At 57.0% G+C, this 25,468-nt stretch overlaps 1 protein-coding gene across 2 annotated transcripts; it reads left to right on the top strand.

Moving 5' to 3' along the window:
• The first annotated feature begins 561 nt into the window (after positions 1–561).
• Positions 562–23,135, top strand: DNMT3L (DNA methyltransferase 3 like). Of its 2 annotated transcripts, none has more exons than XM_078358716.1 (12): positions 562–775; positions 1,195–1,333; positions 1,629–1,673; positions 3,631–3,710; positions 3,792–3,904; positions 4,619–4,790; positions 7,957–8,044; positions 9,398–9,486; positions 11,707–11,782; positions 12,449–12,585; positions 14,227–14,312; positions 22,672–23,135. In XM_078358716.1, exons 1-12 carry the CDS (start codon positions 710–712, stop codon positions 22,835–22,837), a joined length of 1,257 nt encoding a protein of 418 aa, XP_078214842.1. In that variant the 5' UTR covers positions 562–709; the 3' UTR covers positions 22,838–23,135. The 2 variants fall into 2 exon arrangements, with proteins under 2 accessions (XP_078214842.1, XP_078214841.1); XM_078358715.1 differs by having other exon boundaries at positions 22,669–23,135.
• Positions 23,136–25,468: the final 2,333 nt, after the last annotated feature.

The following is a 25,468-nucleotide window of genomic DNA, read 5'->3' as shown; positions in this document are numbered from 1 at the left end:
CTGAGCCCCACACTCCACGTGCCCACCCTGCCCTCAGGGCACCTCCACTTAGGCCTCATCCACCCACACCTCCACCGGCCCCGCCTCCACCCCTCCGCCCACCCGCACCTCACCCCTGCCCCACCGCCAACCACCAAACCTCCACCCTCATCCCTTTCCCCACCTTTGCCCTGAAGCCCACCCGAAGGACCTTCCCAAGCCCACCCGAGCGCCCTGCCCCAACCCCACAGCCACCCCATCCTCCACCCCACTCCAAGGGCGCCCCCTACTGAAACCCCCCTCATCTGCCCCATCCCCAATCCTCCCATCTCCACCCCTCCCCTGAGCCCCATCCCCCACCGAGGTCCCTAGACCCCACCCCTCACTCCACCCTAAGGGCCCCATTCTCTGTACCCCGATCCCCAGCCCCCGCTGAGTGCTTAACCTACTCTACCTGAGGGTTTCCTCCCCACTGCGAACTTCCCAGCTCCCCACCCCAGTGACCCTCCAGCTCCGGGCCCCTCCCACTCCACTCCAGCCCTGAAGGCTGCCCGCCCCCGCCTTTCCCCGCCCCCGCAGACACGCCCAGTTTCTTCACCCCCACAGCCAGGCGCCCTCTGGTCCCCACTGTCCCTGGTGGGCCCGGATCCTTCCAGATCGTTCTTTCCCTGCACCATCCCTGGTTCCATGGCCTACTCCTCCGTTGGGACCCCGCGCCTGGAAGACCCAGATGGCTGTAACCTTGAACCTGCCTGCCGCCTCTACCCAGAGCCCTGGCAGCAGCCCTGTGAAATCGGTGAGTCTCTTTCTCCCTCTCCCTGGCCGTCCTGCCTTTGAGGGTGCAGCTGGCCAAGCCCATCCCCAGGGGTCCCTGCTGGCTGGAGGATGGGTGCCCCTGAGGGGTCGAAGGCTGGGCCAGAGGGAAGCGGGGGCTGCAGCGGTCCTTGGCCCCCGTCCTCATGAGGCCCCTGCCCTCCGCTTTCTGGGGAGAAGTGAGCCACCCGTCCTCCAGGTGGTGATAGGGCCAGGCAGGCAGGGTGCACAACACAGGGGACCCTCAAGCCCCTCTCAGGGCTGGCAGTGGCCTCGGCCTTTCTGCCCCTCGTCCCTGGTTGGGCAGGTGGGCGTCACTGGGGGTGCAGGTGGCCTGAGCAGGGTCTGCTCAGCAAGCTGCTTCCAGTGCTGGGGCGTGTCGATGGCTTTCTCCCTTCTAAGTCTGCGTGTCCTGTGTCCCGGCGCGGCGTCCCCATGGCAGCCACCCCAGCCCTGGACCTGGAGGCAGAGCCCAGCGTGGATGTGATCTTGGTGGGATCCAGTGAGCTGTCAAGCCCCGTCCCCACGGCCACAGGCAGAGGTGAGGGCTCATCTGCTTACCGGACCATCCACGTAGGATGCGGCCCCCAGGCCTGGACAAGGTCTGGAGTTCCAGGCCTCTGGAATGTCCATGCATTTTTCAGATACCCCCAGCAAGGGCAGGAGGTTCCCCACCCACAGCCTTCCCCCAGGCCAGGCATTTAACACACCGAGATAAGGTGTGGGGGAGGGGCGGGAGAGGTGCTCAGGCCCCTGTGACTTCGGACAATGAACGAGCCATGCTCACTTCTTGGCCTTAAGAGGAAGGTAAGGGGACTTCTTACCTTCTTTTCCAGAGCTTACTGCATACGAAGTCAAGGCTAACCGGCGGGACATAGAAGGTGAGTGGAGTGTCTGCACCCTTACCCACGACCAGCTGAAAGAGGTCGGCACCGAGGCTCACACCTACAATCCCAGCACTTTGGGAGGCCAAGGCGGGAGAATCACTTGAGCCCCAGGATCGAGTCCGAGATCAGCCTAGGCAACTCTGTCTCTACAAAAAAAGAAAAAAAATTAACCAGGCCTGGTGGCTCGCACCCGCAGTCCCAGCTACTCAAGAGGCTGAGCTGGGAGGATCTCCTGGGCTGGGGAGACGGAAGCTTCCGTGAGCGATGGTGGCAGCACTGCAGCCTGAGACAGTGAGATCCCGGAGGAAGGCAGAGGGCCCCATTGTGCCACTGGTACCCCTTCTCCCCCTCCCAAGGCCCCTGAAGCTCCATTTAAAGCATACAGTTCAAGGTATTTCAGTTATTTACAGAGTTAGCAACCATCATCACTATCTAATTTTAGAAGATTTTCATCACCCCCAAAAGAAAATCCCTATCTAGCCCCGGTCGCTCTGAACCCCTGACTCTTGTTTCCCAGCCCCGGTCGCTCTGAACCCCCGACTCTTGTTTCCCAGCCCCGGTCGCTCTGACCCCCGACTCTTGTTTCCCAGCCCCGGTCGCTCTGAACCCCCGACTCTTGTTTCCCAGCCCCGGTCGCTCTGACCCCCCGACTCTTCTTTCCCAGGCCCGGTCGCTCTGAACCCCCGACTCTTGTTTCCCAGCCCCGGTCGCTCTGACCCCCGACTCTTGTTTCCCAGCCCCGGTCGCTCTGAACCCCCGACTCTTGTTTCCCAGCCCCGGTCGCTCTGAACCCCCGACTCTTGTTTCCCAGCCCCGGTCGCTCTGACCCCCGACTCTTGTTTCCCAGCCCCGGTCGCTCTGAACCCCCGACTCTTGTTTCCCAGCCCCGGTCGCTCTGAACCCCTGACTCTTGTTTCCCAGTCCCGGTCGCTCTGAACCCCGGCTCTTGTTTCCCTTCTTTAGCTCTAGCAGCCACTCCGCCACTTTGTCTCCATGGCGTTGCCTTTTCCGGAGCCGTCGAATTTCCAGATGGATTTAGGATCGGACTGTCAACTCTTGCCAAAAAGCCAGCTGGGATTTAGAGAGGGGTCTGCAAATCCATTTGGGGACTCATGCTCTTTTAACAACATTAAGTCTTTTTTTTGAGACAGAGTCTCACTCTGTCCCCTAGGCTGGAGAGCAGAGGCATGATCTTGGCTCACCGCAACCTCCGTCTCCCGGGTTAAAGTGATTCTCCTGCCTCAGCCTCCCGAGTAGCTGGAAGTACAGGCACCCGTCAACATGCCCAGCTAGTTTTTGTATTTTCAGTAGAAACGGGGTTTCGCCATGTTGGCCAGGCTGGTCTTGAACTCCTGAACTCAGGTGATCTGCCCACCTCAACCTCCCAGAGTGCTGGGATTACAGACGTGAGCCACTGCTCCCAGCCAATATTAAGTCTTCTGATCCATGAACACGGGATAGCTTTCCCTTTTGTTCCGTCTTCCTTAGCATCTTTCTTTCTTTCTTTTTTAAAGACAGGGTTTCACCATGTTGGCCAGGCTGGTCTCAAACTCCTGACCTCAGGTGATCCGCTCGCCTCAGCCTCCCAAAGTGCTGGGATTATAGGTTTGAGGCACCACGCCCGTCTTCCTTAACATCTCTCTTTCTTTCTTTTTTCAAGACGGAGTTTTGCTGTCGTTGCCCAGGCTGGAGTGCAGTGGTGCAATCTCAGCTCACTGCAGCCTCCGCCTCCTGGGTTCAAGCGATTCTCCTGTCTCGGCCTCCTGAGTAGCTGGGATTCCAGGCACACGCCAGCAGCCCGGCTAACTTTTGTATTCCTTAACATCTTTCCACCATGTTTTGCAGTTTTCAGGGTATAAGCCTCGTGCTGGTTTGGCTAAATGTATTCCTAAGTCTTCTGCTGCACTTGATGTCACTGTAAAACACCCCGCACTCTGAATGTTTCCTTTAGAGATCTGCCTCTGCTGCGGAAGCTTCCAGGTTCACACGCAGCACCCTCTGTTTGAGGGAGGGATGTGCGCCCCATGTAAGGTAGGCAGGGAGGCTGGGTGTGACTCCCTCAGGGCCTCAGAGCAGGGAGGACACAAGCCAGCCTTGCTTCACTCCTTCAAGGACAAGTTCCTGGACGCCCTCTTCCTGTACGACGATGATGGGTACCAATCCTACTGCTCCATCTGCTCCTCCGGGGGGACGCTGCTCATCTGCGAAAACCCCGATTGCACCCGGTGAGGCCAGGGCCCTGCCCGGGGGGGTGAACGGTGAAGGAGCCACTGCCAGCTACTCATTCTGGAGTGTGGGTGGCTTTTCCTCCCAAAAGGATGATTTCCCTGGAAGCTTCCGGTTTCTGCCTCTTGGGCAGAGAGCCCTGATGCACTGCGGGAGCCAGGTGTCTGCAGCTGGCAATCGTGATTTTCACTTCAGTACTGGGATTGCCTCATCACTGTGCAGTGATGGAAACCCACACCCGGGCTGCCAGTCACCACCAAGGGTGACGAGGGGCATGTTCAGCCCTCGGCCATTACTCCCCAGCCCCGGCTCCATCGTCGACCCGTCCCCTCTGTCCTGGGCCATCCTTGTTTTTACGGCTCTCCCCAACTCAAGTTCTCTCCCCCCAGCTGGCAGTCCTACATCTGGTTTTGCTGGGAGTCCCTATGCTGTTTCCTCAGGCTCCAGAGTTTGGGGACAGACAGGTGGCTTAGGGGGTTCCTTGAAATCCGTCATTGCCTACCTCCCTGTCCTCTGCACCCGGCTCGGCTCTTGTCACTCTGCGTCCCTAGGAAGGACTGTGTCCCCCTTGCCCGGTCCACCACCTGGCCTTCCCAGAGTGAGCTCCAGCGCGACTTTTCCCTCTGAAGCAAGGCTCAGGCCCACCTCTGCCATCCTTGGCACACGAGGGAGGGCTGTCATGTCCACCGCTGTGGTTTTCTGTCTGACCCTAGATGCTATTGCTTCGAGTGTGTGGATATCCTGGTCGGCCCCGGGACCTCAGGGAAGGTGCACGCCATGAGCAACTGGGTGTGCTTCCTGTGCCTGCCCTTCTCCCGCAGCGGGCTGCTCCAGCGCCGGAAGAAGTGGCACAGCCACCTCAAGGCCTTCTATGACCAGGAGTCGGTAAGGAGCCCGCGCAGGGCGGAATGTGGGCGCGCCTGGGCGGCACCCCTGCAGGCTTCGCAGCGAACACTCTTTCCTGGCCGGGCTCCTCTGACAGCGGCTTCCACTCAGTGGTGGCTTTGAGTAAATGGCTTTGGTCTGGCAGTTTCGTTTCTTCAAAGCAGGTGGGAGAGGCCCAGGAGACGGTGGCTGGCACGTCCTCGGCACGTCTCAAAGTCCAGTCCCCGGGAGCGATGCCGGCCAGATGTGGGCCCTTCTTGGGAGTCCAGCCGAGGAGCTGGGGGCAGGGGAGCAGGCAGGAGCCTCAGACAAAGGCGGAGAGGGTGGAACCGTGTCCCCTGAGGGGTGTGCCAGGTCCTAACCCCTGCCTGTGGGTGTCATCTTATCTGGAAATAGGGCCTTTGCCCTGTTGATTTAGTTGAGGTTCATGAGATGAGGTCATTCCAGGCTTAGGGTGGGCCCTCCTGCTGCGACTAGTGTCCCTGTGAGAGATTTGGGACGTGGAGACAGGGAAGACAGCCACGTGGTGATGGAGGCGGACACTGGAGTGAGGCATCCACCAGCCGTGGGTGCCAGCAGCCCCGGGAGCTGGGGGAGAGGCCAGGCTCGTCTCCCCTGATGGCCGTGACTTCAGACTTCTGGCCTCCTGGGCTGCAAGAGAACCATTTTCACTGTGCCGAGTCCCCTGGTCTGGTTTTCTTTTTGGTTTTTTGGTTTTTTTGAGACAGAGTTTTGCTCTTGTTGCCCAGGCTGGAGTACAATGGCACCGTCTCAGCTCACCACAACCTCAGCCTCCCAGGTTCAAGTGATTCTCCTGCCTCAGCCTCCTGAGTAGCTGAGATTATGGGCGTGCACCACCACGCCCGGCTAATTTTGTACTTTTAGTAGAGACGCGGTTTCACCATGTTGGCCAGGCTGGTCTCGATCTCCCGACCTCATGATCCACCAGACTCAGTCTCCCAAAGTGCTGGGATGCCAGGCATGAGCCACTGCACCTGACCGCCCCCCCCGCCAGTCTGTTTAAATTTACAGGCCACCCACAGGAAGCTCCTCTAGAAGGGGTGTGGCTCTCAGTGAGGCAGCCAGCGGGGAGCAAGGCACCCCTGAGCTAAGCGTGAAACTGCACCGGCCTCCAGGTCACATTCTTAAGGTTGAGCGAAGTCATCTCTCCCTGCCCAGCAGGTTTCAACCTGCCCCAGTTCTAAGGAAAGGGTCAGAGGAGGTGGTACTTTTTTTCAGGATTAATTAACTTGATTTTTCTTGTACATAAACACTATGTTGTAGCCACAGCTGGAGCCTGGGTCCTCTGCACGCAGACTCTGGTGCACACTGGAGGTGGTCAGTGAATTCCTAATAGGGAGACTTGGGGAATACAGTCTCCTTCCAGAGGTTGGGGGTCAGGCAGCTGTAGGTCTTAGAGACGGCATCAAAGGTGGCCTTGGGGACGTTGCCCGGGATGGCAGTGCAGCCCCTGGCTGAGGTGTGGCAGTCATACCAGCCAACATAAGCAGCTTCTTGGGCACAGGCACCGAGACGATGCCAGTACCCCCGGAAGCGGGCACGAGGTGCACCAGCACAGATCCGCAGTGGCCTGTCACCTTGCAAGGGACGGTGTGGGGCTTGCCGATCCCATCCCCCAGTAGCCTCTGCACGGAGCCAATGGAGAGCTTGGCCAGGGTGATGGCCCCACAGACGTGACCGCCTCCTTGGAACACTTAACACCCAGATGGACGTGGCCATTCTGCAGTCCCGATGGCAACAAACACCTTGAACCTGGTGCCCTGGCCGGCTCGGGTCTGCTTCTGCACCTCTCTCAAAGACAACCTTTGAGACACAGTGTCTTCAAAACTGTGTCCTTGAGAGAGGCCCCCAGGGAAAAGTCAGTGATCTCAGATTCTTTGATGAGCAGGGAGAAGAGGTAGGTCTCCTCTGGGGACCTGATCTTCATGTCCTTGACCAGGCAACCCAGCTTGGTGACAGGCATTCACTCCTTACCCTCAGCCTTCCCTCCTCAAGCTCCATGGCCTCACTCCCGGCCCCGTCCACAGCCACGACCCCAGCTCCGATGCCACTGCTGAAACCTCCACGGTTCCCGTCCCAGGGCCTCTGGGGTCTCCAGGCCCCCCACCACAGAGCACCAGCGTCATCCGACATTCAGTGTTTTCTCGGAGAAGAAGCCGGGGTGGTATTTTTGTAGGAATAGAACCCAGAGCTCTGAAAGCCTAGGCCTCCGGAGTTTTGGGCCCTGGGGGTAGGGGGGCTGGCCCTTTAACAGAGCAGGTGAGGTCAGAGCCAGCTGCCCGCCTGGACCGGCTGGTTGACAGGGGTGGGGCAACTGCAGGGCCCCACCTACCCCCAAGGCTCACCTCTCCCTGGGCGGCTCTGACCTCAGCGATCTCTTCTCCAGGCTCTCTTGAAGCTGCCTAGGTGACCAAGACCAGTCTGGCCAACATAGTGAAACACTCTCTACTAAAAATACAAAAGTTAGCTGGGCGTGGTGGTACACGCCTATGATCCCACCATGACGAAGGCTGAGGGAGGGAGTGGAGGCTGTGGTGAGCCGAGATCACACTACTGCACTCCAGCCTGGGTGACAGCAATTATCTGTTTTAAAAAAAATCAGCTGGGTGCAGTGGCTCACACCTGTAATCCCAGCACTTTGGGAGGCCGAGGCGGGCAGATCATGAGGTCAGTAGTTCAAGACCAGTCTGCCCAACATGGTGAAACCCCGTCTCTACTAAAAAATACAAAAATTAGCTGGGCATGGTGGCTCTTGCCTGTAATCCCAGCTACTTGGGAGGCTGAGGTAGGAGAATTGCTTGAACTGGGACCGAGGAGGCAGAGTTTCTAGTGAGCCGAGATGGCGCCACTGAACTCCAGCCTGGGCTACAGAGCGAGACTCCATCTCAAAAAAAAAAAAAAAATCAGTAAACCCTTCCACACCTACTGTTCCTTGGCTGGAGACGGCTGGGGGTCAGAGAGGGAGGTCGAGGCTGGGGTGGGGGTGGGTGCTTCACAGGGGTAACGGGGGTCAGGACAGGCCCGGTCAGGCTTCAACCTGATGACTCTTGGGTGAGCGTTGTCCAGGGAAGCATTTTCATTGTAACTCAAGGGCTCTGTAACCGAATAGCGGCGCAGCGTCCTGTTTTGATGTTTGAATAAATAGAAGAGTCCGCTTGAGATGTTCGAAACCCTGCCTGTGTGGAGGAGACAGCCCATGCGGGTGCTGGCCCTTTTTGGGGACATCAAGAAAGGTGAGTCAGTGGCGTTCCGAAGACACATGGGAAGATGTCTCCACACACCTGACTGCCTCTTGGACCACCCACCCCCGGGTCCCCATACCCTCCTCCACCCAAACCTCTGTCCCCAGGCTGGCTGCCTGCTGGTGTCCTCCACCCTGGGCCTGTGCTGAGGCCTTTGGAAATCCCACTCGTCTTTCTGGCCCTGCAGGCGAGGCAGAATCCCTGAACACACTCCCTTGCCTCTGGCCACCTCTGTTAGGGATGGGTCCCCCTGGGACATCTGCTAATGCCACAGTGTCTCAGAGCAGCCTCACTCAGGGGTGCGTATCTGCCCCGTGCAGCTGACCGGGAGCCTGATCCCACAGCCCCCATAGCCTGCCCCAGGTCTTGCTGCCCAGGCGGGGCTGAGGAAGCCCGGGCTTCCTCCAAGGTGGTTCCAGGGCTCTGCAGCTCACACCAGCTGCACAGTGGAGAGGACTCCACTGCTCTGGATTCCTAACCGGCGATGACATGCATCCCAAAAATGCCTGGTGCTCTAACACAGTGCTTGACCTTTTTGGGGGAGGGGGAGGAGTCTCACTCTGTTACCAGGCTGGAGTGCAGTGGTGGCGCAATCTCAGCTCACTGCAACCTCCACCTCCCCGGTTCAAGTGATGATTCTTCTGCCTCAGCTAGAGAAGCTGGGGCTACAGGTGTGCACCACCACGCCTGGCTAATTTTTGTATTTTTAGTAGAGACAGGGTTTCACCATGTTGGCCAGGCTGGCCTCGAACTCCTGACCTTAGGTGATCCACCCACCTCTGTCTCCCAAAGTGCTGGGACTACAGGCGTGAGCCACTGCGCCCGGCCTCAGTTCTTGACATTCTTAAATCAATACTTGGTGATGTCTGCTTGTTTAGCTTATTATGAGACAAAACCTCCATCCTAAATCCTCCTGCCACATCACTGAAAACATAAAGTGGGGCCGGGCTCGGTGGCTCACGCCTGTAATCCCAACACGTTGGGAGGCTGAGGCAGGTGGATCAATCTGAGATCAGCAGTTGGAGACCAGCCTGAACAACACGTTGAAAACCCGTCTCTATAAATAAACACAAAAAAACAGCCAGGCGTGGTGGCACATACCTGTAGTCCCAGCTACTTGGGAGGCTGAGGCAGGAGAATTGCTTGAACCCAGGAGGCGGAGGTTGCGGTGAGCCAAGATTGTGCCACTGCACTCCAGCCTGGGCAACAACAGTAAAACTCCATCTCAAAAAAAAATTGTCTCCTTAATGGTAAGAAGGTCCTCTGATCAGCCACCAGCCCTTCAAGTCCCTGTAGTGGCACAATCCACGCTCACCTACTGGGCCTTCTGGTCTCCCCATCCAGAGCTGACGAGTCTGGGCTTTCTGGGAAGCGGTTCTGACCAGGGGCGACTGAAGCACTTGGATGATGTCAGAGACGTAGTGAGGAAGGACGTGAGTATCCCTGCGCCCTCCAGGCCCGCCGTGCGAGCAGGGGTGCGGGACCCCTCAGGAGATTCCAAGGATGAGGTGGGCAAGGAGGCGGCAGCAGCGCTGGGGGACGCCCTGAAACCCCGGACCTCTCGGCAGCCCGGTGCGGGTCTGGGGTCTGGCAGCGGTCAGCTCCCCGACAGCAGCACAGGGCTGAGCAGCAGAGCCAGAGCAGGGCAGCTGGGTAAGCATCTTGTCCAACACCTTGAAAGCCAAGGGGCCAGTTTCCACTGCCTGTGATGGGGCACCGTCCAGCAAGGAGGGGCTGGACCCCACTCCACCCTCTAAGATGAGGAGGCCGAGCCTTGACCTGGACAACTGGTCGCTGTTTGAAGGTGTCTTCCTGCCCCTGGAAGACGAAGCAGCTCCAGCCGTGGGTTCCCTCTGTGGGCCGGAGCCCTAGCTGCCCTGGCGCCTTCCCACAATGCTGTTAGGGAAACCCGTGCACCCACCTGTGTGCAGGTCTTTGGGGGTGCCAGCCTGGCACCAGCAGCCCCCATCAGCTCCACTGTCCACACCCTGTGTGCCTTTTCTTCACAGCAAAACTGTCACTCGGAGACCTGCACGTTGCACACGCTGTTAACAGGTTTCTCCTCTGGCTACACAGCGGGAGGAGGCACCAGAGGCACCATGAGGAGGCTGGGGGTGCTGTCAGGAGATGGAGTCTCTCTCTGTTGCCCAAGCTTGAGTGCAGTGGCACAATCTCAGCCCGCCACAACCTCCACCTCCTGGGTTCAAGCAATTCTCCTGCCTCAGTCTTCCCAAGTAGCTGGGATTACAGGCACACCACGCCCAGCTAATTTTTTGTATTTTTAGGAGAGACAGGGTTTCACTATATCGGCCAGGCTGGTCTTGAACTCCTGACCTCAGGTGATCCACCTGCCTTGGCCTCCCAAAGTGCTGGGATTACAAGCATGAGCCACCGCGCCCAGCCATTGATGTTTTCTGAAGAAGAAAGACAGGGTGAGGGCCGTCACTGTTTATGAAGCCAGCGCTGCCCACAGCCCCCACTTGGTCACTTTCATGGCTGAAGGGCACCCTGGTTTTGTCTGTGTTGGGGCAGGACTGTGGGGTGGCTGTGATTTGTCTTCCAGCTCAGCCATGGGTGCTCTGCAGGGGCTGTTTCCGTCCAGCAGGGAAGGCTGTCCCGCTGAGAGCGGACACTGCCTGCTGTGTTCACACGACAGAGTCACTTACCTCCTCGGGTGGTCTGAGGTGTTGGGGCTCCCAGGACCGGTTCTCCAAGGGCAATGTGATGACAGACAGAAAAACCAAATTCTGCCAAAGTGTTTAAACGGGTTTATCCTGAACCATGGTCCGGGAAACAGTCAGTTACAATTCGGCTTCATACATTTCAGAGAGACGGAAATCGCAGATAGAATCAGAAATCAGTACGCGGGTCTGGCGCGGTGGCTCACGCCCGTAATCCCCATACTTTGCTCAGGCGTTCAAGACCAGCCTGGGCAACATAGTGAAACCTCATCTCTACCAAAAATACAAAAACATTGGCTGGTGTGGCGGTGCTCACTTGGTCCCAGCCACTCCAGAAGCTGAGGCAGGAGGATTACTTCAACACGGTGGGTGGAGACTGCAGTGAGCCGAGATCTCACCATTGCAGCACAGCCTGGGTGACAAAGTGAGACCCCCTCTCAAAAAAATCAATAAATCGATAAATCATCAATACATAGAAGGTACACTTTGGTTTAGCCCCAAAAGGTAGGATATCCTGGAGCAGGGCCTACAGGTTATAGGTGGGTTTAGGGACTGACTCTTCAGTTGGCAGTTGGTTGAAAGAGTTAAGCTTTGCCTAAACACCTGGAGTCAGTAGAAAGGAATGCTTGAGTTGAAATACGGAGGTTGCTGTCTGTCGGGTGATGCCATGGCAGAGCCACCGTACACCGGATCAAAAACACCCATTTAACAAGCGTTTGTGGTGTGTAAGGAGTGATCCCCCACGCTCCGTAGAAAGGAATTTGGGCAGAATTCAGTCCCCAAACTCGCAGCACAGTCTTCTCCCGGCTCCAGGCAGGCAGCCCCTGATGCTGGTGGCGGCTGCAGGTGGCTCTGCCCTCGTGGACTCCACTCCATGGCTTGCCCCGGCCTGCAGGTCCTGCCAGCTGAGCGGGATCTGCTCTGGGGACACCTGCTGCCTCAGTGCCCACACCCACGCCCTCTCTCCTGCAGGTGGAAGAGTGGGGCCCGTTCGACCTCCTGTATGGCGCCACACCTGCCCCCGGCCACGCCTGTGACCATCCTCCCGGTGAGTGATGATGCTTCAGAAACGGCCTGTGGTCAGCTCCAGCTCCCCGGGCAGCCTGCTCCCAGCCGTTTCCTCTCCTCCCCCGCCAACCTCCGCCACATGCCAGGGCAGAAACTGCAAAGTGTCTGCATTTTTTAAGAAACAGCTTTATTGAGGCATCACTGACAGTAAGCTGCACACAAACTCCATGAGTTCTGACCTAGCTATACACCCATGCACCCTCATCACAAGCAGGAGAGTGAGGGACCCCGTCACCACAGGCTCCCCACTGCCCCCAAGCCTCCCCGCTGGCCCCGTGCAGCCCCCAGCCTGTGCACATCTCTGCAGCTCACGTGTCTTTGGAGCTCCCTCCAGAAGGCGGTATTTGCGCCAGGGCAGGTGCTCTGCCGTCAGCTTCTGGCTCACTGAGGTTGCCTGTCCTCCCTACGCCAGGCTTGCTGTGGGGGGGGGGTCCTTGCACCTCTGTGGCTCTGGCACAGCGAGTCCCACGCCCTCAGGCCTCTATTGCTGCTGGAGGGTCGGAGCTGCCACAGGGGCAGGGGACCCCTCAGATCCAGGCCGGCACATCCGTAGACGCCCCCAGCCCTGCTCTCGTGCCTCAGGCTCCTCAGGCCCCTGCCCAGATGCACCTGAACATTCCCAGACCCCTCAACCCTGTCCCCGCAGCCTGGTACCTGCTCCAGTTCCACCGGCTCCTGCAGTACGCACGGCCCTCGGGCAGCCCCCGGCCCTTCTTCTGGATGTTCGTGGACCATCTGATGCTAAACAAAGACGACCAAGACCTCGTGTGTCGCTTCCTGGAGGTGTGTGCGGGGCCGGGCGGCCCTCCCTCTGGCCCATGCCCATGTGAGGGGGTGGCTGTTGGGGTGGAGCTCAGCCTACACTCCAGGCTCCGGGCCAGGCCCCCTGTAGTCCCCGCTTTCCAGGTGGGCAAAGGACTCAGGAAGCTGCCGTGCGGCCCAGGAAGGGGCTGTGATGCCTGGGACTCCAGACTCCTTCCAGGACGGCCTTGGAGGGTGGTCCCACCTCACACCTCTCCCGTGCTCGAAGAACTCGGCCTCGGGGGCTCACCTCCTCCCGCCCCGCCCCTTCAGTCTGCCACACACACGTGCACGTCACACCACACACACTCACAGGTGCACACACAGGCACACCACACGCACACATGCTCACACCACACACTCATATAAACAGCCTTTCTTCATGCGTCTGAATCCCAATTATCAGAGGAACCCTGTTCAGACAGATCCGTCTGGGACGGACAGGCCGGGTGTTCCAGATACTTCCAGGGTGGGGCAGGGACCACACCTCGGCCACGTGAGACAGGCCACAGGAGACAGGCCACAGGAGACAGGCGCGAAGCTCAGGAGGGGGACGTTTCTCATGCTCTTGGTTCCACAGAGGGGCCGCAACCAGCAAGGGCTCCGACCACCGAGCGGGCAGCACCTGTGGGCTGGAGATGTGCTGGGGTCTGGGTGGGGTTGAGGTTACAGGTGAGGTCGAGAGTCCAGACTGGGTCAAGAGTCCAGGAGTGGTCCAGGGTCTTTTGGTGCTGGGAATCTCATGGAGAGGCTGGGGTCCAGGGAAGTGGGGTCCATTCTGGACTCCGGTGCTATCAGGAGACAGAGTCTCTCTGTTTCCCAAACTCCATGAACTGAGAATCACAAGGTCTGTGCTTTTAAAACAGGAGGCTGTTTCTCTAAAGGGAGGACAGCTTGCAAGGCCTTGTTCCCCAGGCTGGGAAGCATGGCCTCTGCCAGGACCAGAGCCAGGAGGAGGCGCTTGGAAGGGCAGGGGCTCCGTGCTGAGCGGGTTATAGAGGGGTGGCGAATATTCATAAAGGGCCCCGGCTGCACACATACTAAATGAACGGGTGCCACATGCAGCCTGTGTTCGTGCTGGGGTGGAGCCTTCACATGTGACTGTCGCAGTCAGGCCCTAAACGTCAGAGGTCTTCTCAGGACACGAAGGCGCTCGAGTGCGCAGCCTCTGCAAACCGGCGAGAGCTGGTCCATGGTGGGGGTCCCTAATCAGGAGGAGGCTCCTGAAGTCAGTCTCCCGCCCAGTCAGAGCTGTGGTCATGGAACGGGCTCAGCCGGCTCAGCAGTGCCTGCGGGTGGATGAGCTGCAGTCATCTGAGTCTTGCTCATGGGAGGGGGGCCAGTGCGTGTGTAGCCGCTGGAGGAAAAGCAGACGCTGCGGCGGGGGTGAGGGCAGAGTCCTCCTCTAGGTGGGGGGCACGCGGCTCGACCGTTGCCTGGCGTGCCTGAGGTCCTGTAATTTGGTATCTTATTGCCACAGAGTCTGTTCTGTGGGTTTAAAATGATTCATCAGCTGTTTTCTCCAGAGTTGATGTGTAAGAAAAAGGCGGGGACGTAGAGGACCCAGTTGGGGGGCGCTCACCGTCCAGGTCCCCTGACCCACAGCCACCCTTCCACCCCCAGATGGAGCAGGCCACCATCCCGGATGTCCGTGGCGGAGTCCTGCAGAGCGCCGTCCGAGTGTGGAGCAACATTCCAGCCATCAGGAGGTATTTCAGGGCCAGGGGGACCCAGAAGTGGGATTCACCAAGGAAACAGTGTCTGCCTAGCAGATCCAAGCCCACAGTAACCTCTGCCCTGGTGGGAACTAGGCTCAACCCTGGGACCCTGGAGGCACTGAAGCCCAAGGATGCCCCTTTCCTCTTGGGGACTTTCTCCAGTGCTGGCTCTTAGCTTCTCGGGATCCAGCCCCTGGAAACCCTCATGTGCCTTAATGGCCTGGCCCTGGCTCAGCTGCAGCCTCCAGGCTTTCCCTCCATGTTGCCTCCCCACCTCCCTCGCACATCCACAGGCTTCTCATGTGTGCTCACACTCAGCCACACTCACACAACTCACAGGCTCATCCACACACCTGTGTGCTCATGCAGTCATTCCCCCACACACACAGTCATCCCGACGGTCACACACATCCACACACACATGATCAGTCACACTGTCACACACTCACACAGCACACACACTCACGGCTCACACACACAGTCATCACCATGGTCACACACATGCTCAGTCACACTGTCACACACTCACAACACACACACGGCTCACGCAGTCATCCCCACGGTCACACATCCACACACATGCTCAGTCACACTGTCACACACACAGCACACACACGCATGGCTCACATACACACAGTCATCCCAACAGTCACACATCCACACACATGCTCAGTCACACTGTCACACGCTCACACAGCACACACATGGCTCACACACACAGTCATCACCATGGTCACACACATGCTCAGTCACACTGTCACATGCTCACAACACACACACGGCTCACACAGTCATCCCCACGGTCACACATCCACACACACATGCTCAGCCACACTGTCACACTCACACAGCACACACACTCATGGCTCACATCCACACACACATGCTCAGTCACACTGTCACACTCACACAACACACACTCACAGCTCACACACAGTCATCCCCACGGTCACACATCCACACACACACATGCTCAGTCACAGTCACACGTTGACAGCACACACACTCATGGCTCATACACACACATGCTCACACTGTCACACTCACACAGCACACACACTCATGGCTCACACACACATTCATCACAGTCACATCCACACACATGCTCAGTCACACTGTCACACACTCACGCAGCACACACACACAGCTCACACACAGTCATCACCATGGTCACACACATGCTCAGTCACACTGTCACACACTCACACAGTACACACACGGCTCACACACAGTCATGGCTCACATCTACACACATGCTCAGTCACACTGTCACACACTCACGCAGCACACACTCACGGCTCACACAGTCATGGTTCACATCCACACACACACACATGCTCAGTCACACTGTCACACACTCACGCAGCACACACACACGGCTCACACACAGTCATGGCTCACATCCACACACACATGCTCAGTCACACTGTCACACGCTCACACAGCACACACACTCACGGCTCACACACACAGTCATGGCTCACATCCACACACACATGCTCAGTCACACTGTCACACACTCACACAGCACACACACATGGCTCACACACAGTCATGGCTCACATCTACACACACGCTCAGTCACACTGTCACACGCTCACACAGCACACACACTCACGGCTCACACACACAGTCATGGCTCACATCCACACACACATGCTCAGTCACACTGTCACACACTCACACAGCACACACACACGGCTCACACACAGTCATGGCTCACATCTACACACATGCTCAGTCACACTGTCACACTCACACAGCACACACACGGCTCACACATAGTCATGGCTCACATCCACACACACATGCTCAGTCACACTGTCACACACTCACACAGCACACACACGGCTCACACACAGTCATGGCTCACATCTACACACACATGCTCAGTCACACTGTCACACGCTCACACAGCACACTCGGCTCACACACAGTCATCACGATGGTCACACACATGCTCACACTGTCACACGCTCACACAGCACACACACGGCTCACACACACAGTCATGGCTCACATCTACACACACATGCTCAGTCACAGTCACACACACAGCACACACACGGCTCACACACAGTCATGGCTCACATCCACACACACATGCTCAGTCACTGTCACACACTCACACAGCACACACACGGCTCACACACAGTCATGGCTCACATCTACACACACATGCTCAGTCACACTGTCACACGCTCACACAGCACACTCGGCTCACACACAGTCATCACGATGTTCACACACATGCTCACACTGTCACACGCTCACACAGCACACACACGGCTCACACACACAGTCATGGCTCACATCTACACACACATGCTCAGTCACACTGTCACACACAGCACACACACGGCTCACACACAGTCATGGCTCACATCCACACACACATGCTCAGTCACACTGTCACACACTCACACAGCACACACACGGCTCACACACAGTCATGGCTCACATCTACACACACATGCTCAGTCACACTGTCACATGCTCACACAGCACACTCGGCTCACACACAGTCATCACGATGGTCACACACATGCTCACACTGTCACACGCTCACACAGCACACACACGGCTCACACACACAGTCATGGCTCACATCTACACACACATGCTCAGTCACAGTGTCACATGCTCACACAGCACACACACTCACGGCTCACACACACAGTCATGGCTCATATCTACACACACATGCTCAGTCACACTGTCACATGCTCACACAGCACACACACTCACAGCTCACACACACAGTCATGGCTCACATCTACAGACACATGCTCAGTCACACTGTCACACGCTCACACAGCACACTCGGCTCACACACAGTCATCACGATGGTCACACATGCTCACACTGTCACACGCTCACACAGCACACACACGGCTCACACACACAGTCATGGCTCATATCTACACACACATGCTCAGTCACACTGTCACACACAGCACACACACTCACGGCTCACACAGTCATCACCATGGTCACACATATGCTCAGTTACACTGTCACACGCTCACACAGCACACACACTCACAGCTCACACACACAGTCATGGCTCACATCTACACACACATGCTCAGTCACACTGTCACACGCTCACACAGCACACACACTCACGGCTCACACACAATCACCATGGTCACACACATGTTCAGTCACACTGTCACATGCTCACACAGCACACACACTCACGGCTCACACACACAGTCATGGCTCATATCTACACACACATGCTCAGTCACACTGTCACATGCTCACACAGCACACACACTCACAGCTCACACACAGTCATGGCTCATATCTACACACATGCTCAGTCACACTCACACGCTCACACAGCACACTCGGCTCACACACAGTCATCACGATGGTCACACATGCTCACACTGTCACACGCTCACACAGCACACACACGGCTCACACACACAGTCATGGCTCATATCTACACACATGCTCAGTCACACTGTCACACACAGCACACACACTCACGGCTCACACAGTCATCACCATGGTCACACATATGCTGTCACACTGTCACATGCTCACACAGCACACACACTCACAGCTCACACACACAGTCATGGCTCACATCTACACACACATGCTCAGTCACACTGTCACACACAGCACACACACTCACGGCTCACACACAGTCATCACCATGGTCACACACATGCTCAGTCACACTGTCACATGCTCACACAGCACACACACTCACAGCTCACACACACAGTCATGGCTCACATCTACACACACATGCTCAGTCACACTGTCACACGCACAGCACACACACTCACGGCTCACACACAGTCATGGCTCACATCTACACACATGCTCAGTCACACTGTCACACACAGCACACACACGGCTCACACAGTCATCACCATGGTCACACATATGCTCAGTCACACTGTCACACGCTCACACAGCACACACACTCACGGCTCACACACAGTCATCACCATGGTCACACACATGCTCAGTCACACTGTCACATGCTCACACAGCACACACACTCACAGCTCACACACAGTCATGGCTCATATCTACACACATGCTCAGTCACACTCACACGCTCACACAGCACACTCGGCTCACACACAGTCATCACGATGGTCACACATGCTCACACTGTCACACGCTCACACAGCACACACACGGCTCACACACACAGTCATGGCTCATATCTACACACATGCTCAGTCACACTGTCACACACAGCACACACACTCACGGCTCACACAGTCATCACCATGGTCACACATATGCTGTCACACTGTCACATGCTCACACAGCACACACACTCACAGCTCACACACACAGTCATGGCTCACATCTACACACACATGCTCAGTCACACTGTCACACACAGCACACACACTCACGGCTCACACACAGTCATCACCATGGTCACACACATGCTCAGTCACACTGTCACATGCTCACACAGCACACACACTCACAGCTCACACACACAGTCATGGCTCACATCTACACACACATGCTCAGTCACACTGTCACACGCACAGCACACACACTCACGGCTCACACACAGTCATGGCTCACATCTACACACATGCTCAGTCACACTGTCACACACAGCACACACACGGCTCACACAGTCATCACCATGGTCACACATATGCTCAGTCACACTGTCACACGCTCACACAGCACACACACTCACGGCTCACACACAGTCATCACCATGGTCACACACATGCTCAGTCACACTGTCACATGCTCACACAGCACACACACTCACAGCTCACACACACAGTCATGGCTCACATCTACACACACATGCTCAGTCACACTGTCACACGCACAGCACACACACTCACGGCTCACACACAGTCATGGCTCACATCTACACACACATGCTCAGTCACACTGTCACACACAGCACACACACGGCTCACACACAGTCATCACCATGGTCACACATATGCTCAGTCACACTGTCACACGCTCACACAGCACACACACGGCTCACACACACAGTCATGGCTCACATCTACACACACATGCTCAGTCACACTGTCACACACAGCACACACACTCACGGCTCACACACAGTCATCACCATGGTCACACACATGCTCAGTCACACTGTCACATGCTCACACAGCACACACACTCACAGCTCACACACACAGTCATGGCTCACATCTACACACACATGCTCAGTCACACTGTCACATGCACAGCACACACACTCACGGCTCACACACAGTCATGGCTCACATCTACACACACATGCTCAGTCACACTGTCACACACAGCACACACACGGCTCACACAGTCATCACCATGGTCACACATATGCTCAGTCACACTGTCACACGCTCACACAGCACACACACGGCTCACACACACAGTCATGGCTCACATCTACACACACATGCTCAGTCACACTGTCACACACAGCACACACACTCACGGCTCACACACAGTCATCACCATGGTCACACACATGCTCAGTCACACTGTCACATGCTCACACAGCACACACACTCACAGCTCACACACACAGTCATGGCTCACATCTACACACATGCTCAGTCACACTGTCACACGCACAGCACACACACTCACGGCTCACACACAGTCATGGCTCACATCTACACACACATGCTCAGTCACACTCACACACAGCACACACACGGCTCACACACAGTCATCACCATGGTCACACATATGCTCAGTCACACTGTCACACGCTCACACAGCACACACACGGCTCACACACACAGTCATGGCTCACATCTACACACACATGCTCAGTCACACTGTCACACACAGCACACACACGGCTCACACACAGTCATCACCATGGTCACACATATGCTCAGTCACACTGTCACACGCTCACACAGCACACACACGGCTCACACACACAGTCATGGCTCACATCTACACACACATGCTCAGTCACACTGTCACACGCACAGCACACACACTCACGGCTCACACACAGTCATGGCTCACATCTACACACACATGCTCAGTCACACTGTCACACACAGCACACACACGGCTCACACAGTCATCACCATGGTCACACATATGCTCAGTCACACTGTCACACGCTCACACAGCACACACACGGCTCACACACAGAGTCATGGCTCACATCTACACACACATGCTCAGTCACACTGTCACACACAGCACACACACTCACGGCTCACACACAGTCATCACCATGGTCACACACATGCTCAGTCACACTGTCACATGCTCACACAGCACACACACTCACAGCTCACACACACAGTCATGGCTCACATCTACACACATGCTCAGTCACACTGTCACACGCACAGCACACACACTCACGGCTCACACACAGTCATGGCTCACATCTACACACACATGCTCAGTCACACTGTCACACACAGCACACACACGGCTCACACACAGTCATCACCATGGTCACACATATGCTCAGTCACACTGTCACATGCTCACACAGCACACACACGACTGGCATGTACATCCACACATGCTCACATCTGCTCACAAACACAGGCATGCATGCATCAGTCTCCCACCCACCCACATGCTTGCACCCCCACAGCACACTCCTGGGCCGCCCTCCTCACCTTTTGGCACCTTGAACACATGGCCCCACCCCACACACCCTCCCGCCACCCCCGTGGTCTCTCCCAGCTGCCCACCCCCCTTGGCAGCCTTTCTGAATGGCCCAGACCTTGCACCCCACAGCCAACCGTCCGTCCATCCCCTCACTCCCACACCTGCCTGGCGTGCCCAGAGAAGCATGCATGCCCATGGAACCAGTGCCTTCTGGCTCCGCTGAGTCATTTCTTTTCCTGAGTGAGTTCTGGAAACTTCTTCCTCTCACCTCTCCAGTTCTGGCATTCTCCCAGCTCCCCAGCATGCCACAATCATCCTGTGGCTTGGCACCTGCCAAGGTGTGGTGTCCCAGGTCCTGCTGGCCTGGCCCCCCTGGATTTGAGTTTGAGTGGGGCCGAACTGAAGAGCTTTGCCAAAATGCTTTCTCTGAGAAGCCCTCTCACCTGCATGCCTCCCCACAACCTCCCCCTAACCCTAGGCCTGCTGCCTACCACGTCACTCCTTGCAGGGGCCGTGCCAAGCTCTGCGGGGCTGGGTGAGCAGGGGTGAAGGTGGGGGCAGACCCAGCAGCAACACCTGTGTGCGCTACAGGCTGTCTGGGCTGGAGGCTCCTTAGCCACATGTGTCCACACAGTAGCGAGAGGACAGCGCCCCACCGGGGGCGTTATGTGGGGGACCCAGGGTTGCAAGGCTGCTCCATCAAAGGCACCTCCCTCCGCTCCAATGGCCACACCTGCAGCCCCTGCAGGGTTGGTCCGTGGGCTGGCAGCTGCCGCTTCCCAGGCCCCCGTTTTGAGCGAGGCCCTGCAGGGCTCTTCCGAGGGCTGCATGCACTGCGCCCTGTCCTGCGGTCACAAGGTTCCCAGAAGGAGGCTGGCAGCTCCTTCCCACAGGTTTGCCTCCCAGGCTCCAGGTGTCTCCACAGTGATGTGAGACACACCCCGTCCTGAAAGGGGAAATCATTTTGCATAGGTGGCCACCATCGCCCCCAGGATGGTCAAAGACAGTCCTCACTGCCCAAGGGAGGGTGCCGGGAAGCGGGGACACTATCCGACACTTGCAGCCTTCACCCCAAAATAAGCTGAGGAATGTTCCTTGTGGCTGGGAGCGTGAGAGGGGGTGTCAGTGCCAAGTCTCCAAAGCCCCTCTTCCCAAGGGCCCCTCACATAGCAGGCTGGCAGGGCACCCCTTCCTCTCCCCACCTCCCCTCCTGTGCCCAGGGCTGGGGCTTCCAGCATAGGCAGCCGTGGGAACCCAGGGGTTTGGAATAGACTCCCCAGGAATGCGAGGACTCGGCCAACCATTGCACCGAGTCTTGCCCTTTCTTCTTGGGGGGTGTTGCTCAGGGATGGTGACGTCCTCTAGCTCGCTGTTCACACAGAGTTTGACTGATTTCTCAGAGTCCAAGACTCTAATCCTTGGGGACCCTGCCTGTCACCCCCAGCCTGCTTCCCAAGGGATCAGCCCCCCCCCGCCCCGCCTCCCCCCCCCCCCCCCCCCCCCCCCCCCCCGTGGAGGCAGGAAACGGGCATCCACCTGGTCCCCTGCTGCTCACTCCACCTCCAGGCAAAAAACTCCCAGAATGGGGTGGGGACTTCTGGGAATCTTAGGCGCCTGGGACAACTGAGAGACAGGCTGTTCCCCTCACCCCCAGCAGCGCTTCGCCCCCAGCCCCGTCTCCTGGGCGCTGTGCCAGCTCACAACTCCCCTCTCCTCCCCTCTCCCCTTCCCTCAGCAGCAGGCACTTGGCCCTGCCTTCGGAAGAAGAATTGTCCCTGCTGGCTCAGAACCGACAGAGCTCCAAGCTCCCCGCCCAGCGGCCCACCAAGCTGCTGAAGAACTGCTTTCTCCCCCTAAAAGAATATTTCAAGTATATTTCAACAGAACTCACTTCCTCTTCATAAATGAGTCACTATGCTGTGAAAAGTAAAAAAGACTTCCTAGAACAAGCCCAGCTCTCCTGACGCCGTCTTCCTCTCCTCTTCCGCTGGGTCCATTTGCTCGTCCCTGGCTCCCTCCTGTCACTGCAGGCCCACCCGCTGGGTTCTGGACATCCAGGGTCTCTCCCCCATCACCCTGGTTCAGGGACAGGGCGAGGCCTGCGCCGCTGTGCACGGACCACATGTTGTGGGGCGCATTGCACTTCAGAGAGCATTTCTGTGTTCAGTTGAGAAGCTAAAATAAAGGTATTGTTTGCGTCTAGTATAGGCACAGCAGTCTGCCATCCTGCAGGGCATGGGGTGGAGGCGGGAAACGGGCGGGAGGCATCTGAGAAGCGAAGTGCCTGCGCTGGGTCCCATGGGACACACTCACACTTGTTGACGGAGGCTTCCCCGAGAGACTGAGAGTGCCGTTTGCTTTCTTGTTTTTTCTTTTTTTGTTTTTAGATAGAGTCTCGCTCTGCCACCCAGGCTAGAGTGCAGTGGTGTGATCTCGGCTCACTGCAACCTCTGCCTACCAGGTTCAAGCGATTCTCCTGCCTCAGCCTCCTGACTAGCTGGGATTACAGGCACGCGCCACCACGCCCAGCTAATCTTTGTATTTTTAGTAGAGATGGGGTTTCACCGTGTTGGCCAGGCTGGTCTTGAACTTGTGACCTCAAGCGATCCACCTGTGTCAGCCTCCCAAAGTGCTGGGGTTACAGGCGTGAGCCATCGTTTGCTTTCATAGAGAAAGCCATGCACCCTGATCATAGCTGCCCCAAACAGCCTGGAAAGTACAGGACCTCAGCCTTGGAGGGCAAAGGACGGACCTGCTGAACAGAAGGCGCAGAGACCACGGCCAGGTCCACGGACAAAGGGTGTCACCTGTGGTACTCCAGGTGCTGTTGCTTGCAGAAAGCAGGGCTATTCCTGGCCCGCTGCAGTTCGAGTTTGAGTGAGGATAAGCCCACCAGAAAGCTCTGCCTCAGGTGGGCTCAAAGCACATGAAATTAATCCTGCAGGGGACCTCTGGGTCTGCACTGGGACTATCAGAGGTACGTAAAATGCTTGCGGGAGAAAGGTTAAAATTGGACCTTTTGAAGATTAAAAACATGCGTCTTGAAGTAACATGGCTGGATCCTCTTTGGACAGTCCCGGGCTCTGACAACACAGGTCTCACATCCAGGGATGAGTGCAGCAGGCTCCATAATGACCCAGTGTTCCTGAAGCCACAGAAAACAGGCCATCCAAGGGCAAATGAGTCCCCTGGGGAGGCTGTGCTCAAGCTGTCACTCAAAGGGGGCTGAGGCCATCGGGAGCCCACAGGCCAGGCCGGTGGTGAGAGCTCCGGGCAGGTCGGGCTGTGCCCAGGCTGCATCCACGCAGGGAACCGGTGTCCTGGGCCCAACACAACTCATGCTCACTTTCCGTTGGGCTGCTTTAAAGCAGGGGCACAGGGCACTGAGGGGCTTTCCGCCCCTCAAAATGCACTTTCCTTCTTTTGTTTTCTCCCCAACCCTCAGAACTGTCCACACCACTCTGTGTATTTTATTTCAAGTTTTTATTTTTTGAGGTAAGGTCTAGCTCGTCTCCAGGCTGGAGTGCAGCGGCTCAACCACAGTTCACTGCAGGCTGCCACTCCTGGGCTCCAGTGTCCCCCAGCCTCAGCCTCTGGAGTAGCTGGGACTACAGGTACGTGCCACCATGCCCGGCTCATTTTTTAAATTTCATAGAGATGGGGTCTTGCTCTATTGCCCAGGCCCATCTCAAAATCCTGGGCTCAAGTGATCCTCCCACCTTGGCCTCCCTAACTGTTGGGATTACAGGTGTGAGCCACTGTGCCCGGCCCTCTAAGTATTTCAGTTTTACACATAGGACCGGCCTCATGATCCCATGCTCAGCTGAACAGCGACCCCCCAAAAGATGCTCGGGTCCTGTGAATGCTATATGGCAAAGGAAGGACTTTCCTGGCTGGATTAAATTGGGGTGGGGGCCTCCCTAGGTCACCCAGGTGGCTTCTACCTGTCATCCCAAAGGGCCTCTGAAGAGAGGACCACACAGAGGAGCCACGTGGCCACCGAGGCAGAGGCTGGAGTGCTGCAGACACCAGCGCCGAGACACCCAGGGCCATTGGGAGCTAGGAGAGGCACGGGGGACGCACCCCCAGCACCTCCACCAGGCAGATTTCGGGCTGCTACCCTCCAGGGCCCAGAGAGGCTTTGTGTTGTTTTGAGCCAGGAAGCATGTGGTCATTAGCTCCAGAGCAGACAGGAAACGAACCTACAGCCGTGCACCACATAACGTTGCCAACACGCAATGCGACGATGCTCCCATAAGGTCACAATTCGGTATTTTTACTGCACCTGTTCTATGTTTAGACGGGTTTAGATACACAAATACCAGTGAGTCCCAGCTGCCTACGCTATTCAGTGCAGTCACCTGCTGCACAGGCTTGTGGTTCAGAAGCAGCAGGCGTGACACACGGCCCCGGCGTAGTGGGCTGTGCCACCAGGCTCGGTCGGTGTGCATGCACTCTGTGTTCACACAGAATCACCCGAGGACGCATTTCTCAGAAGGAACGAATCCTTTTCGTTAAACAACATACGCCGCACC

The sequence above is a fragment of the Callithrix jacchus genome, chromosome 21, assembly GCF_049354715.1.
Source record: "Callithrix jacchus isolate 240 chromosome 21, calJac240_pri, whole genome shotgun sequence".
Lineage (NCBI taxonomy): Eukaryota > Metazoa > Chordata > Mammalia > Primates > Cebidae > Callithrix > Callithrix jacchus.
The sequence above is the reverse complement of the archived record's forward strand: the minus strand, read 5'-3'. Positions and strand labels throughout refer to the sequence as shown.

Excerpts from the sequence above, each read along its gene's own strand:
- DNMT3L (XM_078358715.1), top strand. The coding sequence starts at position 710 with ATGGCTGTAACCTTGAACCTGCCTGCCGCCTCTACCCAGAGCCCTGGC. Across the intron at positions 3,711-3,791 it reads GGATGTGCGCCCCATGTAAG|GACAAGTTCCTGGACGCCCT; the intron begins GTAGGCAGGGAG and ends CACTCCTTCAAG. Across the intron at positions 4,791-7,956 it reads CCTTCTATGACCAGGAGTCG|AAGAGTCCGCTTGAGATGTT; the intron begins GTAAGGAGCCCG and ends TTGAATAAATAG.